Source organism: Thermothelomyces thermophilus, chromosome 1 (genome assembly GCF_000226095.1).
Source record: "Thermothelomyces thermophilus ATCC 42464 chromosome 1, complete sequence".
NCBI classification, from domain to species: Eukaryota; Fungi; Ascomycota; class Sordariomycetes; order Sordariales; family Chaetomiaceae; genus Thermothelomyces; species Thermothelomyces thermophilus.
Genome location: NC_016472.1, coordinates 6,473,842 through 6,492,830, shown reverse-complemented (window position 1 = coordinate 6,492,830; position 18,989 = coordinate 6,473,842). Strand labels below are relative to the sequence as shown.

The 18,989-nt window shown below is 56.4% G+C and overlaps 5 protein-coding genes across 5 annotated transcripts; 2 read left to right on the top strand and 3 right to left on the bottom strand.

The window, feature by feature from the left end:
* Positions 1–462: 462 nt before the first annotated feature.
* MYCTH_2297512 (uncharacterized protein) lies at positions 463–4,945 on the top strand. The gene is made up of 6 exons (XM_003659881.1): positions 463–885; positions 948–983; positions 1,046–1,304; positions 1,399–2,599; positions 2,661–3,146; positions 3,208–4,945. The coding sequence occupies exons 1-6, from the start codon at positions 663–665 to the stop codon at positions 4,846–4,848; spliced, it is 3,846 nt and encodes a 1,281-aa protein (XP_003659929.1). The 5' UTR covers positions 463–662; the 3' UTR covers positions 4,849–4,945.
* Positions 4,946–5,521: 576 nt separating this feature from the next.
* On the bottom strand, positions 5,522–7,707 carry MYCTH_2297507 (uncharacterized protein). The gene is made up of 3 exons (XM_003659880.1): positions 7,306–7,707; positions 6,861–7,252; positions 5,522–6,774 (listed from the first exon to the last, which is right to left on the bottom strand). The coding sequence occupies exons 1-3, from the start codon at positions 7,575–7,577 to the stop codon at positions 5,837–5,839; spliced, it is 1,602 nt and encodes a 533-aa protein (XP_003659928.1). The 5' UTR covers positions 7,578–7,707; the 3' UTR covers positions 5,522–5,836.
* Positions 7,708–9,813: 2,106 nt separating this feature from the next.
* Positions 9,814–12,911, bottom strand: MYCTH_2297503 (uncharacterized protein). The gene is made up of 3 exons (XM_003659879.1): positions 11,667–12,911; positions 11,111–11,578; positions 9,814–11,051 (listed from the first exon to the last, which is right to left on the bottom strand). Exons 1-3 carry the CDS (start codon positions 12,378–12,380, stop codon positions 9,876–9,878), a joined length of 2,358 nt encoding a protein of 785 aa, XP_003659927.1. The 5' UTR covers positions 12,381–12,911; the 3' UTR covers positions 9,814–9,875.
* Positions 12,912–13,713: 802 nt separating this feature from the next.
* On the top strand, positions 13,714–16,154 carry MYCTH_2142129 (uncharacterized protein). The gene has a single exon (XM_003659878.1). It carries the CDS (start codon positions 13,719–13,721, stop codon positions 15,786–15,788), a length of 2,070 nt encoding a protein of 689 aa, XP_003659926.1. The 5' UTR covers positions 13,714–13,718; the 3' UTR covers positions 15,789–16,154.
* A 71-nt stretch (positions 16,155–16,225) lies between these two features.
* On the bottom strand, positions 16,226–18,890 carry MYCTH_2076744 (uncharacterized protein). Its single transcript, XM_003659877.1, has 3 exons — positions 18,071–18,890; positions 17,210–18,015; positions 16,226–17,103 (listed from the first exon to the last, which is right to left on the bottom strand). The coding sequence occupies exons 1-3, from the start codon at positions 18,621–18,623 to the stop codon at positions 16,879–16,881; spliced, it is 1,584 nt and encodes a 527-aa protein (XP_003659925.1). The 5' UTR covers positions 18,624–18,890; the 3' UTR covers positions 16,226–16,878.
* Positions 18,891–18,989: the final 99 nt, after the last annotated feature.

Genomic DNA, 18,989 nt, shown 5'->3' with positions numbered 1-18,989 from the left:
TTGCGGTTGGTTCCGCGAGGCTTGGAGGATGAAGGTGCATTCTTGAGAGCATCCATTTAATGAGAACCAGAGGCTCGGGCCTGCACTTTCGGTCAAGCGACAGTGTAAGTGGCATCCATGTCTGAATGCGCAGCGGGTTGGCCTCAGCCATCGCCAATCGATTTTTTGGCCCGAGCCTACTGCGTAATTCTTGCTCTGTGGTTTCTTGATCAAGTCGTTGACGCGTGGACCGTGCCTTCCTGTTCTGTCCAACGCGAGACATTGAACCGAGGCAGCCGCGTCCGACTCCCAACAGGCAACACTACACAGGACCCCAACTGATCGGTCAGAAAATTCGCCCTTTGGTCCTGGTGTTCTTCCTAAATTCTTCCTTATCTTTGTTTCTGGCTGGCCCGCACTTTTTTGCGCTGCTTTAAAGCCGCGTACAGCGCCTCAGCAGCCTGGAACTCGTACGGCTCTCTTTGATTCCGAGCGGGCCTTGTGCTGTTCCCTCTGAACGCATTATTCGGTGTTCCTGCAGCCATTTACCACAGAACAAGGCCTCCGTTCCAAGCAGCCTTGTCTCTTGCCACTGCCCTTTACAATAACTGCAGCTTTCTGTCAGCCGAGCTCGGCGGTCGCAGGATTTATTCGTCGGGGCATCAGCATGACCGCCGCGCGCCATGGATTCCAGGACAAGCGACTCTTCTCCGTCCTCAACCGTTTCGCACACCATTTACGATATCCCAGCCCTCCTTGACGAGCTAGCCATTCAGCGAACTGTGCTAGCATCTCTCATCAACGACTTCCCTGATGATTCGGATCCCGCTGTAGCGCAGGAGGTAGAACGTGTTAAGGCAAAGATTGCGAACCTTAGGCGCCAGATTGCCCGACCTAAGGGCAAAGGTGCGATTTACCAAACTTCCCAGATACTGGCAGCCGCATATCCTAACCCGAGCGTTTTGCAGACCAACCAGGATTCCCAACTATGGAGGGCAAAGAGGGTACGGCTACTATTAAGAATTCCTCAACTACCTCGGCGGCGAGCACTGACCACAACCAGAAGATGGCCGCTTCCACAGTACTTCAACACCTTCCAGCAATAGCAGCTCGTTAGATATGAGTCTAGGAGAGGGACAGATGCAAGACTCGGGCATCCCAACGCGAAAACGTTCTATCGGTAGCTCCCACCTCGCTGCAGACTCGCCGAGCCGGAGCGCTTACAAGTCTCGACGAACCACCCCTACCCCGGCTCCTGGGCCGTCCGACTTCACCTTTGAAGCGTTTTGTGATGTTCCGGACGACCAGGTCATCGACCTTACTTGGTAAGTTGGTTCCAGTCCCCAATGAGGGTTGGGAAAAGATGAGAAGCCCACGGGGTCGCGCTGAGGCTCAACAGATGCTAACTACGTCTTTCAGTGATGATGACAATGTGTGGCGGTTAGCCATTCAACGACAGAAAGAAGCGGAGGCGCGCGCGAGTCAAGTAAAGGCCGAGGTGGATAGAGATGCCGCCATTGCTAGAGCCTTCAGTGGGCGGGCCTCACCAGACCCGAACAGTCCGACTTCCGCATCGCCATCTCAATTAGGTCAAAACAATGCCCTCAACAGAATTCTTGACAGATCCTCTCAGTCCTCGTCGTGGGCGTCGGGGGTGCCGGATCGAACCAAACAGGAACCGGGCTTGACACCGGCGGCGAGGCCGCCTAGATCAGTCAAAGCGGAGCCAATCGACTTGACAGGGGGCAGCGCTGACGGGCGTCCTTGGAAACATTCCGCAGTCATGCCTGAAATGGCACAGAATTCCCTCCGGACGCCGGTCACTTATATTGATTCAGATGACGAAACTGATGCGTCTGGGGGTGCCACTTCTCGAACGTCCATTGGTGCCGGCCCTCAATCTTCCCGACCGTCCTTACCTTCACTTCCTTCAGTATTTTCTCGTCCTGGGTCCTCCAGTTCAGCGGCCTCCACGCCTGTGTTGCCGTCGTCATCGCGGAATGTCACCTCTGGGCTACCTGCCATTGAGTTGGCCCGACAGACCTCCATGGCGCGGCAAGAAGGCCGCCTTTGGCCACCAGCCGCCCCTATCGGCCAGCGACTGCACACGATAAGCGGATCATCACAGGGTGTCTTGAACGGCTATTCATCGGGCCTAACACCCCCAGCCGCTAACCGGCCAGGATATGTGAGCAATGGCGCATACTATACTCTGTCAGGGCGCTCAGCATTTTCTGGTCCGAGCCTTGCCGAAACCATCAACCGTGTCAACAAGTATGACTTCAACAGCATGACGGATATGCACGGGAATCCGTTAAACGAACGCCTCACTACTTTTCTCGACGACTACGTCAATGACCCTAGGAAGACAGAAGAAGATATCCAGAAGCTGCTCTCGAATATCCGGCCTGACATGGACGTTCCCGAGGAGGAGCGCGGCGAAACTCCCGATGCCATGAAGTACCCTCTTTATCCACATCAGCAGTTGGCACTGAAATGGATGTCAGATATGGAAGAGGGAACAAACAAGGGCGGCATCTTGGCAGATGACATGGGTCTCGGCAAGACCATCTCAACTCTTGCCTTGATTGTCTCCCGGCCATCTACCGACAACATCAAGGTATGTAGCGCTCATTGTCAGGAATGCATACTTGAACGCGGACGTTCTAAGACTTCTGCAGACCAATCTCATTATTGGCCCCGTCGCTCTCATCAAGCAATGGGAACTTGAGGTGAAGAAGAAGTTGAAAAGCACTCATAAGCTGAGCACGTTCCTCTTCTATTCCAAGAAGCGGCCTTACTCCGAGCTGAAGAAATACGATGTCGTACTCACGACATACGGATCGGTAGCTGCGGAATGGAAGAGATACAACCAACATGTCGCGCAACGCAATGAATCAGACGATTATCGAGAGGAAGATGATATGGAGTTGTTCAACAAATGTCCAGTCCTCCACCCGCGGAGCAGATTTTACCGCATCATCCTGGACGAGGCTCAATGCATCAAGAACAAAGACACCCAGAGCTCGACGGCCGTGCACAGAATCAATGCGACGTACCGCTGGTGCCTTACAGGTACTCCGATGATGAACGGCGTATCAGAATTGTACCCACTCATCCGATTTCTCAGAATCCGGCCATATTCTGATTTCAAAACCTTCCAGAGGGTATGATGTCCCCCCCGTACACACCGCAACACTTCATGGGCAGTTTCTCATCCGTTTGCAGACATTTAGGGGTTTGAGCGCAAAGGGCTACGTGTCGGACTACACGCGTGACAATGCTATGCGGCAGCTTCAAGCCGTCCTCAAGGCGATGATGCTGAGACGGATGAAGGACTCGATGATTGACGGCAAGCCCATTCTGACACTGCCACCAAAGACAGAGAACTCGGAGCACGTTGTTTTTTCCGACGATGAGCGCCAATTTTATCAGGACCTCGAGACACGGTCTCGGGTGCAGTTCAACAGGTTCCTCCGTGCGGGAACCGTCGGCAAGAATTACTCCAATATCCTAGTCCTTCTTCTACGTCTTAGACAAGCCTGCTGTCACCCTCACCTGACAGAATTCGAGTCTACGGCCGCAGCCATTGAGGACATCGACATGGAGTCTCTAGCAAGGGAGTTGGATGGCACGGTTGTTGAGCGCATCAAAGCCATCGAAGCGTTTGAGTGCCCGATATGCTACGATGGTGTTGAGGACCCGCTCCTCGTCATTCCATGCGGCCACGATACTTGCACTGAGTGTTTTACTTCACTCACTGAGAACACGGCACAAGACAATATCAGGTTGGGTGATGAGAACCGGGCCGCCAAATGCCCGGTCTGCCGTGGGCCGGTCGAACCAAAGAAGGTCATCACGCTTACCGCTTTCCGGAAAGTGCATGCACCAGAAACCCTCGAGGCCGAAGACGGTGTACTGGACGAACTCTCGGAGATTCCCGACTCGGAAAATGACGACTTTACATCTGATAGCGAGACCGAAACTGATGCGGACCAATTTGGGAATCTTTCAGGTTTTGTTGTTCCAGATAGCGAGGATGGCGACGGCGATGGGATCGACGGCGCCGAGTCCGACACTGGACTGGACACTGCTGCCACGGCTTTGAACGGCGAGAAAGGAGAACGCCCTCTGGGAGAAAGGGACGCTAAATCTTCTGGGAAGCCGGCCACAAAGGGAAGACAGCGCCGTAAGGCAAAGGAAAAGGCGACAGGCAAGCGCACGGCCGAGGAAATCAAACCCCACATGCTGAAGCAGCTCCGGAACGACGCGGATAAGAACCGAGAAGCCCGCCGTCGGTACATGCATTACCTTCGTGATAACTGGGAGGATTCGGCCAAGATCACCCAGGTCATTGAACTCCTCCGGGAGATCCAGGAAACCGATGAGAAGACGATCATCTTTTCTCAGTGGACCACTCTTCTCGACCTGATTGAATGCCAGATCAAGTACAAACTCAACCTCCGCTACTGCCGTTACACGGGCAAGATGTCGCGCAATCAGCGCGATGAGGCCGTCCGGGACTTCATTGAGAACCCGCGCAGCACCGTCATGCTTGTCTCGTTGCGCGCGGGCAATGCGGGCCTCAACCTGACTGCCGCCAGCCGCATCATCATCTGCGATCCCTTCTGGAACCCTTTCATTGAAGCGCAGGCTATCGATCGCGCCCACCGTATCGGCCAGCAACGCGAGGTGAAAGTACATCGTATCCTTGTCAAGGAGACGGTTGAAGACAGAATCTTGGCACTACAGGAGAGCAAGCGGAAGCTTGTGGAGGCGGCCCTCGATGAGGGCCAGAGTAAGAATGTCGGCAGGTTGAGTGAGCGTGAGCTCGCCTATCTGTTTGGGGTTAACCCGGCGAGGGGGTGAGAGTGCAATGTGTGGTGGTTAGTGTGCTGTTGATTTCACCTTCAATGGCGGCGAGCGAGGCTCGTCTTGCTACTCATCTACTGTGGCTCCCGCCTCGGCTATGTTGGACAAGGGGCCCTGTCCATTGTTGTATCTCATCGGGATTGCTGTTTGAGTAATGGCTTGCTCGTTTCAGAACTAAACGTCCAGTTGTCATGGAGAATGGAGACCTTGCGCTCGGCGACATGGCTCTAGATTTGTGGCACGGGCCTTCGGCTTGGAGGATTGGGGGGGGTTACTATCCTGGGTTCGGAGTTGGGCTGTTTGGGGGGAAGACTTTGCGATACCGCTCATGTTCTAGCTGGGTATCATATTCATGATGCTACGAAGACAGGGCATGGCCCAGGACTTGAACTTGGCTGCCATCATCCCTCTGGCTTGTTTGGGTTAGTACTCAGCGGCGTCTGTATTGGCTGATGATTAACCACAATGTTAAAGCTTGGCCACATCTCATGATTGACACTCAGTCCAAGTTCTCGTGGTGTTTTCCTGAACCACGGTTGAAGGTGTTCCCTTTAATGGCGGACCCATTTGTACAGGTTGTGGTCTGAAGAGAGTCCGCGTACATTCGCCGCCAGCCATTCATGGGCTGTGAGCGAGATGTTGCTCGATCCGCGCTTCCCTGCAAACTTGAGGCACAAATAGCATCTTGGGTAGCCCGAACTTACCAAGAAGAATGAGACGAGGCAGAATATCCAAGTCGGTTCTACGCACAATTTGAATCACTGAGTTTTTGATAAAAACAGAGGTTGTTTGTTAAATACAAAACATAAATACGTGAAATGGACCAGAAAGCCGAGGCGCCTTTCCTGGTCTGGGTATCCAAGTCGCTAATCACCAGTACAGACGCGAAATGCACATACTAGTAGAAACTCCGTCGCTTTTCAGTACTTGCTCCTCAGACCGTGTGTGTCACTCATCACCTCCAGAGACTCTAAGACTGCCAATCTCATTGCCTCTGCTGATGGGGCTCGAGCCACTGCTTCGGTTGTTCGGCCGGCTGTTCATGGAAGGACCAGTGCGAAGGGAGCTCATATATAGGTTGCGACTGGGCGTACATCTCGCCCCTGGCTGTGGGGTCCAGTTCCGCGCGTGCGGTATTACTGTCCATCTCCAATCGGGTTGCGCCGTCCAGCTGTTGCAGCTGCTGCTCAGAAGGCAATTCCTGCGCTCGTATCGGTGCCACCTTCTGGTCATAGCCGTACTTCTGCGCTCCCAACGCATGCGCAAGAGCTGGGGAACCATCTGGCGTTGCGGGCGTGCGGGGACCGAGAGTGGTCGAACCTGCTTCAGTCTCCGCCAGGTGCTCTGAAGCTTGCTTCTTCCTTCGCGCCAGGATGACAATGGCGATAATGGTAGCGAACGCAATCGCGCCCAGCGAGACGCCAACGCCGATGCCTGCCTTGGCACCGGTGGACAGCCCGGCGTCTGAGCCCGTGGGGTCATCTGTCGAGGCGGACGGTGTCGGTAGCGGCGGTGGTTCTTGAAGTGCGGACCATGATTGCCAGGTGTTGTCTGCATACTTAACCTCGCCAAGCCGATCCTGAACAAAGTAGTAAAGCCATACCCTGCTGGTAAACATGTCGTAGGCAACGCCTAGATGACCGTTCGGGTCGTCGGCCTGGGGCCAGACAGTGTTGGGTTGGCTGGCTCGCCGGCCCCAAGTGTAGTTCTGATTGGCCAGCAGGTAGAGATTTCTGTCATTGCCAATGTACCAAAGGAAACGCGTATAGACATTGTCAATGGTGACTCCAATGCTTTTAGTCTTGCCGTCCCACGCGGGCAGCGTGAAGTTGGCCGGAGTCCCCTCATCTAGGGAAATGTCATCCCTGGCGGTCTCGGCGGTAGCGAATCCGCCCACGAGCGCGAGCGGGTGTGGCAGGGTGGCTGTTGGCGAATGTCAGCAGCTCAGTCAGCAAGAAGGTGGTTATGGAGGAGTAAGGGGGGAAAAGGGAGACGGAGTAAAACCATACTTCGATACCAAGTCTCATCCTTGTTCCACCGGGTCGCCGCAATGTTCCTCTCATCGCGCGGGGAGGCAACAGTGATGTTTTCCCTGCCGCTGAATGCGGCACCTAAGGCGGGCAGGGAGTTTATATCCTGAGAGATGGGACCCCAATACTCCCAGCCGATATCGCGGTTATAGAAAAGCTCGTTGATGGCGCCGTCTTCGTCATGGAAGTACACGCGGTAGCCGGTGTCCGCGCCGAGGACAACAGCAGCCAAGCCCGAGTTGGAATGAACGGACGGGGCGCCGCTGGTGACGGTCCAGTTTCCCTGCAGCAGAAACTGGCCAGTTGTCATGTTGCAGTTGAAGAAGGCATTCGTGATATTGTTGGTCTCGTCGAGGTACCAGATCGAAGCTCTGATATGCCCGTCAGTCAACACGCCAGTTCGACGGGAGAAGCGAGCACACACTGGGTCATGGTATTGTCATACCAACCCACTCCGGTTAGCGGCGTGCCAATCTTGGGTTTGATGTCGAGGGTGAGCGAATAGTCGTCGATGTACGAGTATGTCGGCTTGTCATTGCTGTTACAGGCCGTGTAGCGGATCTCGTTGGTCGTGTCATTGACCAGAATGACCTGCGGTCCGTATGCAGTATACCAAGCCGAAATACTTCCTGCCCATGCCGGAGATACGGCAGCCCCCAAGAGAAAGAGAAGCAGTCTCCCTACGAGCAGCGCCATTGGCACCAGCCCATTCTCGAGCTCACCAGTGCCTGAATCGCGCACCCAGTCAGGGCCTCTCAACGGCTCCCCTAACGGAACCCTCCCGCGGCGAGGCCGGGTGTGGCTGACTCGGTTGGTTGTTCAGGCACCGCCGTCTTTGTTCGAGACGTCTGTCAAGCCCAGCAGATAAGCGGAGGGTTGCTTTATGAATATTATATGTAATTCGACAAAGCAAGGGAAATCGGCTCTGGTCGTCGTCCTGTTGTCGAGGAGCGACGTTACCGGCATGAGACAGAAAGCTTTGTTTCTATTCTGTCCGAGAAAAAAAAAAGAGAGAATATGAAGGATGCAAGCAGACAGGCAGCAGCAGTAGAAGCGCGGGGCGAAAGGAACTCGAACAACGAGGCACAGGAAAATAAGGTGCGGGCTCGAGGTTCGATTGGGGAAAGCGCACTTGGAACCATTGGCGACGATAATACGTTGAGATACCCAATTAGTGCCAGTTTGAATGCTCCGTAGAGAGGACTGCCAGCAAATCCAGCTGTCTAGGCCCGAATAGGCATCTTTTTTCATCGCGCGTTCTGACTTCCACAGACGGTGGCAGCCATTCTCTGTGGCACTCCATTCCACCGATCTCTCTCAACGGACCTCTCCCGCGTCCCCTGTCCTCTTCATTCCAGGCCCTTTGAGGCTGAACCAAGCTTTCGGTTTCGTGTGTGTGCAAATTCGACGGGGGAATATTGAATGGCTGGAAGAGCAAGGTGCAAGAGGCCGGAGCCCATGAGACAACGGTCATCTTGCACGGAGTTAGTTCCGGACTTTTCCACTGGGCTGACTACTACTCTGGGGTCTCAACGAAAGCAACTCTGGACGGAATCACTCCTGAACCTGGTGTAATTAGGCAGGTATGCGTACCCCGCCCTCTTCGGTGCAGATCTTGGGTCGTTCCGCCTCGGGTCACGGGAGGGAAATATGGAATTTTGTTCGGGTTTGGCTTGTGCTGGAAACACATCTTGTAACCCGGAATATGCAGTGACACCTGCATAACGAGACGGTGAACTAGTGTACGGCTACTCTGTAATAACTAAGGTGCAAACTGGCCCTGGTCCTCGAGAGTACCGCTTCCGGCACTTCGAAAATTAACTCCAGTAAGGGTTAAGTGTACACTACGGATTAAGAAAATCCTTGATTTTCGTATACGGCATATACGGAGTAGAGTATTTGTAAACAGCCGGCTGATGGTTACATAGTAGTTAAACGAGCAGAGACGGTGGGCGATTGGCCGAAATGCATCGTTTAGCGGCTTCCAGCATCCCGCCATTTCGTCCGGGCTCGGCGGTACCTGCTGATTCGCCACTAACTGAAGGCTTACGGAGTAGCTTCCGCGAAAAACAGCTTCCCCGTTCAAGGAGCTGCTCGCTACACAGTAGCCCCCTAACAGGCGGGCCTTCAGAACAGGCGGCAACTCCATGCAGGCCACCCTTGACCAGCCAAGAAAGACGCTTACTGAGCAACATCCCCACCAGCCCCAGACTGCCCGAATTCGCAATGCTTCTTTTAGAGGACGGCAGTTGTCAGGCAAGTTCCGGTGAGCGTGTAAAAACTGCCGACAACCTCGGGGCTGACTGGTTGATTACTGTGTAAGTGTACTACCCCCCGAGGCCGCAGTGACGAGTACGGAGTACTGTGTACGGATTAAGAATGTACAGTACTATTAGTGTAATCCGTACTCTCTATGGGAAGGGAAACGCAATCCAGGGTCCTTGCACCATGAACCACACAGATGGACTACTTGTAGATCGACTCCAGGGGTTCGACAACAAAATGCCCCAATTGGGCAATGCATTATCGAACATCAGCCGTTGGGCTGTCTTGCACCATCTTACACAGTACACTAAGGGGTAACTATCTTTGCAACGGAGACATGAGTGGACCAAAGGTCGAATCTCTCAAGTTTCAAAAGTATCCGTATCCGTCTTCAACTTTACATGGATCCGCCTACACTACACTGTCCGTCCTCTACACTTCGCCTACACCTTCGTCTCCTCGATACCCCGATCTGGATGACAATACGCAAGAGCAAGAGAGGGGGGGGGGGGGGTACAAGCGTGGGTGGGCTAATGCAAGACAAAGACGAGCAACAACTTTCCGAACAAACAGCAGCCAGCCAACGCCGCATGGCCACATTCTAGTCCACTGCCCTCTCCCCAAAGCACGCAGGACGATCACGCGTAGCCCAAGTCAAATCCCATTTTCATACATACCCTCTCCTCTCCCCTCCCCAGAGAGGAAGGGGGTAAAGACATGGGTCCCTTGTTAAAGGGTTTCGATCCCCCTCTTCACATCCTTAGCCTTGAGCCCCTTGAGGTCCGGCTCCGGTAGCTCGTGCTTGGGCCTACCGGACAGGATATCGCAGATCTCCCCAATGTCCTTCCAGAAGACCTTTTTGGGACGGCGGTTGGGCCAGTCGGTCTCCTCCTCCTCGACCTGCTTTACTGGTGTGAAGACGACGCTGGCGCCCTTGATGCCGATGACGGTGGCGCTCATGGGGTCGTTCTTGACACGATTGTGCACGCTGCGGCCGAACTGCTCCAGGTGCTGAATACACCGGATGGCCAGGCGCACCGCGCGGCACCGGTCCATGGGCGAGGGCACACCGCCCTGCTGCATGTGGCCCGGGATGCCCTCGCGGCTCTCGAACCGGCCGTGGGCCTCTTCTCGGAGGATCTCGGCGATCAAGCGGGCGTTGTAGACCCTGGAGGCCTTCTCGTTGATGAGGATCAACCGGCCGGCGCGGGACTGGCCCTGGTCCTTGGCAAACACGGACTTGAGGTGGCGCACGTCGGCCGCGAGCATCTCGAGGCTGAGGCCCTCCTCGGGCGTGTAGACGGCCGAGGCGCCCACGCCGAGACCGGCGAGCGTAGCGACGTACCCGCAGCGGCCGCCCTGGGTTTCGATGACGAAGACGCGGCGCCGAGTGGCCGAAGCGGACTGCTTGATCTTGTCGCAGTATTCGACCAGCTCGTTGAGGCACGTGTCCGAGCCAAGGGAGTACTCGGTCCCCGGCACGTTGTTGGAGATGGTAGCAGGCAGCAGCGTGATGGGGATGCACAGGGAAGGGTACTGGTCCCTGGCCTTGCGCAGCTGGCAGACGGCATGGAACGCTTCGAACCCACCAATGAGGAAGAGAGCGTCAAATTGGTAGAGCTCGATCAGATCGGCGATCTTCTCCATACCCGACTCGCTGGGAAGCTCGCGGTTCGTTCCGATCTCCGAACCACCCTTGCTTGCCCAGCCATCGACTTCGAGCCAGTCGAACGGCCGAACCGCTCCCAGCGGCTTATCGTCGTGGTGGCGGGCGAATCCGGCGAATCCGTTGTAGATGGCGACCGGCTCGTGACCGCGAGACAGGCAGTACGCTACGCCGGCGCGAACCGCGGCGTTCATGCCGCCGGCTGGGGCGCCGACATTGATGAAGCCGATTTTCATGCGCTTGGAGCTCTGTTAGCACGTCCCAAAACTTGCTCTTCAGTTTAGAGACAGGTACTTGCCTCTTTTTCTGGTAGCAACATCTTGTGGTCAATCTGGACCGCCGTCGTCATCATAAAGGACCTGTACTGCTCCGAGAATTCGGTATCCCGGAGCCCCATGGCCCGGTCAAAATCCTGATTTTCTATCGCCTTGGCCACCATCTTTGTCTCCTTCACAGCCTCCATGAGGTTCTTCCTGACGATCTTGTTCTCGTTGATGGTGATGACGCACGTAGGCGTGTCAGGCTTGGCTTCCAGAACAGCCTTTACGGCCTCGACTCCCTGGAGCGTTGCCAGCATCCGGTCGTACGCGACGGCAGTTCCGCCACGCTGGACGTGGCCGAGGGTCGTGATCCGGGTGTCGAGGCCGAGGCCATTCTTGTCGGCCAGCAGATCCTTCACCATCTCGGGAGTGATCTTGTTGCCCTCCCTGTCGATGGCGCCCTCGGCGATAATGACGATGGTCTTGCGTTTTCCGAGTTTCCGGTGCTGTCGCTCTGCGTCAGCTCCCTACTGCTCTAAACCAAGGAGAAATCGAGAAGAAAAGAGGGAGAGGAAAGGAAGGAAGAGCACGAACGTGTTCGACGATACCGCACATCTCCTCCCTCCAGTTGTCCTCTCTAGGCTTCTCCGGAATGAAGATAAAATCCGCACCCGTAGCAACGCCAGCCATCAACGCCAGCCATCCGCAGTGTCTCCCCATCACCTCAATCACGAAAGCCCGCGAGTGGGAGGAAGCGGTGGCCTCAATGAGATCGACGGCATGGCAGATCCGCGCAAGAGCCGAGTAGCAGCCGATCGTAGCGTCCGTCCCGGAAAGGTCATTATCGATGGACCCGACCAAGCCGACGATGTTGAGGTGGCGGTAGGGTTCGAGTTCGAGGGCGGTGTACTCGCCGGTGTCCTCGAGTTCCTGTATGAGCGACGGCCATTCGGCGCGGAACCTATCGGCTCCGGTGAGCGAGCCATCTCCGCCGCAGATGATGAGCGCATCGATGCCGTGGGAGATCAGATTTCTGGCGGCGGCCAGACGGCCGGCGCGCTCGTAGAATGCCATGCAGCGGGCGGTGCCGATCAGAGTGCCGCCCTCGGACAGCCATCCGCGCACGTCGTGCCAGTGCATCTGCCGTATCAAATCGCCGCCGCGAACAAGACCCTCGTAACCCTCGTAGACGCAGTAGGCATCGCAGCCCAGGTGGATGGCCATCCGGACGCAAGCGCGCACGACGCCGTTCATGCCGGGCGAATCTCCGCCCGACGTCATGATGGCGATCTTCTTTTTGGCCGCCATTTTGGTGCTCGCGGATCGTGGCTGTGAAGCGAGGGCAGGGCGATTGGCGAGTTTTCGGGGTGTGCGGAAGAAGACGGTGATGGGAATCGACAGGACGACAAAGGCAAGGAGGGCCCGGAAGGGAGATGCGAAGACGGAGACGGGCCGAAGAGGAAAGTTTATACTTGATAGGGGCATGCTCCAGGCGATTCGCCTGGGACTGTAAATCCTAGGTCGTTCGGTGAAGCGAAGCTTTGAAGAAGCAGGATTTTCTCCCTCCTGATCCTCTTTCAAAATATCTTCCAGGACTGTTGGTTAATCCAGGACGGTACCCGGTTCGCAGTACAGTACTCGTACATGCATGCACCAGGTTTATGAGAAGCAACACCACCTGAGGCCTGATTCGGACTTCGTGGGTCCTCGGGCAGAAGCTCTTATCTTATCGTTCACTTTAGCGCGGGGCACAATCCGAAACCGCAGATTGGAATTGGAGAGATGCTGGTTTGCTGTGTTTCTAGGGTCTAGTGTAGGAACAAAAATGGTCAATTCGGCGAATTATCTCTCACGCCGAACGTGGCGCCTTGGACAATTGGCTCCCATGCTGGGGCTTGTTTGTTTTGTGGCACAGAATTTTGTGAAAAAGACCAGCTGAGGCTGCTCTGTGGTGGGGTTTGATGATGCTGTGAGGGGTTTACGGATCCAGTATCATCGCAATGACATAGCTCCTTATGTAAACCGTGTGGCTTTTTGGTGGGGTTGCAGCAAGGCTGTTTCAATTCAGCCATACTCCCTTGTACCAGAGTAGTACACTACAAGCAACGAGTTACGCAAACAAGCTCAACTGAGAGACAGCATGTGCACCGTCCAATTCCGTATTTATCAGGTGAGCTTCCGATGCTGCTGTACGCCATGATATGACAAATCCAGGGATTTGAAGTTTTTTCATGTCAAAGATAGCCTTGCGTATCTCGCTTTTCATCCTGCAAACGTGTTGTACTGTGTACGCAGATATAGCGTATGTTGTGGTGTAACTTTTATCTTTGACATATCCACAAATAGCGTCACTGACATGGATGCTGGGTATGGGGATCTACACTACTGTGTAGTGTACCGAACGCGCGGCAACCTACTAGAGTAAGACTGTTGAGAGATTTGGTGACCCCCAACAGCTGCCCCCACCTCAGCTACCCTTATCGGCCAGAAAGGCGGGGCCGAACACGGAAGTCCGGCCACGGAACGCTATCCGACCTGCCTGCCTGCAAGTCTCGAGCTTCGACAGGGGTCTCGGGTGGGATTTGCGTTCCTGTTCCCACACCCGATCAATTGAATGCCAAAACCACCACCCCCGCAAACCGCACAATGGACGACCGACCGTTCTCATTACAGCCGCGCACGGCGCCGCAACAAGGGCCGCGATCCATTTCCGAGTTCATCCAACGGGCCAATGCCCAACCGGGCGGGTTTCGGGCCCTCAATTGGGCCGATGTTCGTCGAGAACTCGAGGCTAGCCAGAATGGCGGCGGCGACCACGATGTCGACATGACCGGTGACGGCTCCGAGGCCGACAGTGAGACCGCCGAGACAAAGGATATCGCTGCCGCCCGCGAAGAGATACTCCGCGCAATACACCAGACCCATCAGATATCCATGTTCGCCCTGGATTTCGTGTCGCTCCTCCTGTCGAAAGAGAATCCCGCCCTGGCTGTCAGCACCCTAAGTCCCGGGCTTCGAGACATGGTTGGAATTGGCACGCTTGGCGCGACCATGCTCAATGCTCCTACCCCAGTAGCGCAGAGCCGGGTGCCCGATCACAAGATGGTGTCCATTGGGAAACGTCTGATGGATCTGAACCGGGCGGCAGATACCGCTTTGGCAACGTCGAAGAGACTACAACGAGAAATAGACCTCGAAACCAAGTACTGGTCTGAGGTGCTGGGCGTGGGCGAAGGCGGCTGGCAGACATTCCGATTGCCCCACGAACCACAGACTCTAGGGGTCAAGTTCGGCTTCTCCAACACCGCTCCCGAATTCAAAGCCAGCGGCATCGCCCCGTTGAGGAGAGCCGAAGATGGGTCCGTCAGGCTGGAGCACGGAGTCATGGGCCGGGGTTCGAAACGGATTCAAGTCAAGATACTGGAGAAGGGGGTCGTTGTCGGCAAGTCGTCGCTGCCACCGCCTCTACCTCCTGACGCTCCGCTCCAGGATCGTGTCAAGGAATCGCGGGATACCGTGTTTGCCCAGGAGCTGTGGTACGAGGTAAATCGTGAAGCTCGCAGCGGCCTAGATGACATTGTCCGCATCGGAAAGTCGACGGCTACATACGACCTGGATCCCGCAACGAGCATCTCCCTCCAGCTCGTAACACTCGGCGAGGAAGACGCGACGGCGGAACAGCAAACCGGACCACAGGACGCCTGGGCGGATGCCGTGTCTGTCATTCTAGGCCTCCTGCTGACCAACGCACACCGAGTCAACGAGCTCAAGAGATCCGAGCCCACCTTCAAGAAAGGGCCCACCCCTCCCTACTTCATCCTCCGGCCCCTGATCGCCTACCATCGGTACAGCCAGTCTGTCCAGAAGTGCGCAGAATTCCTCACGGCGCTCATCTCTGTTCTCCGGTCCGCTGGCGTCGCTTCATCCGTAGCTATGAGAGAGCCACCCCTCGCCCTCTCTCCGGGAAACAGCCGAACGGTCACGCCAGCCTCCACATCACTCGCCACTCTTCTCCTCAAGCCACCAGCCGTCCACTTCGACCTGACCATCACCCCGACATCCCGCCTCCGCATCCTCCTCAAACCGGCCCTCCTCTCCGGCGCATCCTATGCCGTCTCTATGCTCCCGCCCCTCCAGCAGCCAAGCCAGCCCCCGCACTCTACCGCCGTCAACCCGCTCCCGGCCTTCTGCCCCGCCGCATCCGAAGACTACCTCTACTTGCCCCAGCTGGTCACCTACCTCTGCGAGGCCGTCCCCTGCGCCCTCGCGGCGGCCTACTTTGAACGGGCGGTGACGCTACCCGGGCGGCAGCGGGCGGCGGCTGCCGCTCAAGCTACGCAGGACGATTCCGCCGCGGACCAGGAAGGAGGGCAGCAGCAAGGACCTAGGGAGGGGGAGGCGCTGTGGGGGATGGACGTCCTGGGCAAGGGCATCGTCGACCTGGATACGGGCGGGGAGTACGGAGTGCACTTTGACATTGTACGCGAGGAACATGACGGCGACCACAAGGCTGCGGGGGCGGGGAGATTGGAACTGAGAGTGAAGGCGGATTATCTGGAACCAACGGCCGGGGAGGGCGAGATGGTCGGGGGAGTGGGAGGAGGAGGAGGAGGAGGAGGAGCGAAGAAGGTACATAGGGAGTGGAGGTGGCCTGGGGCCGGAGAGAGCGTAGGGGTCGTTGTGAAGCAGGTGCTCAGTAACGGCCCTGTTGAGTAGACCGGGGCTCGGGCCGAGGAGTGTTTAGAAGAGGCAACCGCGTAGCCCAGCAGGTTCATCCAGCAATTTGCCCAAAGGGCGTTATCCTGACCAAGCGGGGAGTCTTTGGGCGCTTCGATTTGAACCAACTTGGGCAAAGTCTAACGGCGACCGTCATAAATTCCGAGGAAGGTAACGTTGGTAAGGTTGGATATCTAGAGGTGTCCGACTAGATAGGAGTTGACCCTGGAGGGAAGTGAGACCTACAGTATCTCAACTGGAAGTGGGATATCAGGCCGTCCCACCACAGACATAACGGGGCTTCTACAGGGAGCACCGCCATAAGAACTAGGTCCGACCATAGTTGCCTAATGAACGTTCAACGAGATTGCAATCCAAGCAAAAGACGCGTAGCAAAACACAAAGCGTCTATTTGACACGAAGATACTACGGCATCAACCAAAAGAAGAAGAAAAAAACACTTCTTTCGAGTCCGCCACAGGTCCCAACATGACACGATCCAGCCCCGGTTCAAAACTCATTCTTTTCTTGTCTAGATCATCAGAGTCGTTACGGAACATGATCGAACATGCTACTCAAGAAGGGAGCGACAGCGGACGGGCAAAACCCCAATCCCATGCCATAGGCTCATTAGAAGAAGCAGAGGGCAATAACAATCAAGGAAATGCAGGACAAAGGACCAAGAACAATGCTAGGAAATAAGGGGGGGGCGGAATGGAAAGAAAAGAAAAGAAAAACAAAAAAAAAATCCAAAAAACACTCATCATATCATCAACCCATCCATATGCATCCTCTTGCCATCAGGACCGAAGAAAAGAACGTCCAAGCGTCCCAACCAAGCAACAGTCTAAAACGTCATCATAAAAGCACGCACCGCGTCGCTCTCTCGCTATCGTTCGTATCATGTCATCACATCATGTTTTCGTATCATCAGAAAGACGCCTCAGACAGAACGCTTCCAGTCAGTTCGGGGGCCGGGTCGGGAGGGGGCGATAGCGCCATGGCGGTGTAGGAGAGGGAACGGATCAAATCAAGACGGGAACTTTGGTTGGCTGAGTTGAGCTAAGGTTGGTTGTGGGTAACGAAACGTTCAGTGACGATACCCTCTCCCCGGATGGCGGGTCTCGTAGGTGATCTCGCGCTCGACGACGCGGTCGTCCTCGTAGTCGACCGAATAACGGCGGCGGCGGTGGTGGTGATGGTTGCGATGATCCCAGTCGTCGCGCCATTCGCGCTCGTAGGCAATCTCGCGGGCGCGCTCCTTCCGGGCGGCGCGGATGCGGTCCGACAGGTTCACGAGGCGGACGACGTCCTCCTTTACCATGGGTGTTAGCAGTCCGTGTCGTGCGTGGCAGCAGAAGCGCGAAGAAGGGGGAAGGGACTCCACCAGGGAAAAAAAAAGGGGGGGGGGGTTTGCTTACATAGGATAGGTACTCGACGATATAGTAGAAGTAGTCGGTCTCTTCATACTCGTAGTTCAGTTGTTCGATTGCCTCCCGGCAGACTAGGTCCTTGGTGATCTCGGTCCAGGTCTCGGAGCGGTTGCGGGGCGGGGGCGTCGAGCCACGGATGGTGATGCGACGATCCGTCACCTTTTCGACGTCGACATTGCGCTCCCTGCTCACGGCACGGTCGTTGTCGACCACGTGCACGCTCAGCCGCCTCTCGCGCTCGGCAGGGGCCCGCAGCTCCGAGAGGCTAGTCGACGACGACACCGCCGAGCTCTTGTCGTCGCGCTCGGGAATGAACTTGGTGCGACGCACGCCGCTGTACTTCTGCCACGTAACCTCGGCCGAGGCGCCGCCGGCGCCGTCCAAGCGCACGCGCTCCGTCCCGGGCGGCACGTCGATGATGGACCAATCCTTGGTGATGCCGTTCCAGGCCTCGCCCATCCTGCCTCGGGAGTCGATCTTGCGCGTGATCTCGAGCGCTTCGTCGTCGTAGTCGATGGCCGGAGGAGCTGCCGAGTGCGCACGCCGGCCCCGGGAGGTGCTCCTCCAATGCTCAATGTCAACCTGCAGTTGCCTGCGGTCTGACTGGACGACGACGTCATCGTCCCAGGTCTGGAGCGCGCGACGTGATGTCCGCTCGCGGGAAACAGACCGGCCACGGCCGTGCCTGTGAATATCAACTTCTGTCTGATTGCGCGACGTGTAGATGTCGATCTCCGTGTCGCGATTATGGCGAGCGGGGGGAGGCGAGGGAGGACGAGGAGCTGCCACAACGCCTGCCGGGTGTTAGCGCGAGGAGCCCTCGAAGATGTCTCTGCCAGTGCGACTCACCATGGTCGATATCCCGGTAGTGTGTGATCACTTCTCTCTCGATGATCGGCCCCTTAATAACCTTGGGCGTGGGAGGCTGCGGCGCAGGAGCCGGGCTTGGGGCACGCTCCTTTTCCCTCTCTACGATCCGGATTCGATCCCGCACCTCCGGCGAGGGCGACCGCGAGCGTGGCTGAACGATACGGATCCTCTCAGTAGGACCACGGCTAGGTTCCCTCACGACCCTCTGAAACCGCACTTCCTCCTCCACCCTCCTCTGGGCGGGGCTGACGCTTCGGGCTCGCTGGACTATGCGTTGGGTGACACGGACAGGACTGGGTGACCTCGGACGGGGCCGCTCGATAGTCTCGACTTCTCTTTGTCTGAGCACCAACTGGCCCGGCTCCGGACGTCTGTTCTCCTCTCTCATGAAGTATGGAAGACGGTCATTCACGCGCTCGCGAGAGCGCTCGCGGACGCGAAGCTCGACGTCGTCATACTCCCGCGCAACGGCGCGGCGCGGCTGCTCTCGGTAATGCTCGCGCTCTTCGAACTCGACTCGACTTCTCGACATGGTTGCTGTTTGGTGTGGCAATATTCGTCACTGTTTCCGGGGATTGAAGTCCAAGTTGCTGCTGATCGGCAATCAGGCGGGGTGGACAGGTTGACCAGGCAGAAGAGGGCGGGGCAGGTCGGCGGGCAAGCTACGCTGCCTAAGCTCGGTCTATTGCTTTGGCGTTCTGTTCCAAAAAGAAAAAAAAAGAAAAAGAGAAGAATAAGAAGAGAAGGAGCACTCGGAGTTGTCCTTCTTCTTCTTGCCGCAAGAAAGGAGCGGCTGCGCGTAGAAAAGCTTTGGGTCAGCCCGGTCGAGGGTCGAGGGGGGCTGTGACGTTTAAGGTAGGTTGGGGATTGGAGGGAAGTCGTGTGCGGGAGCCAAGGC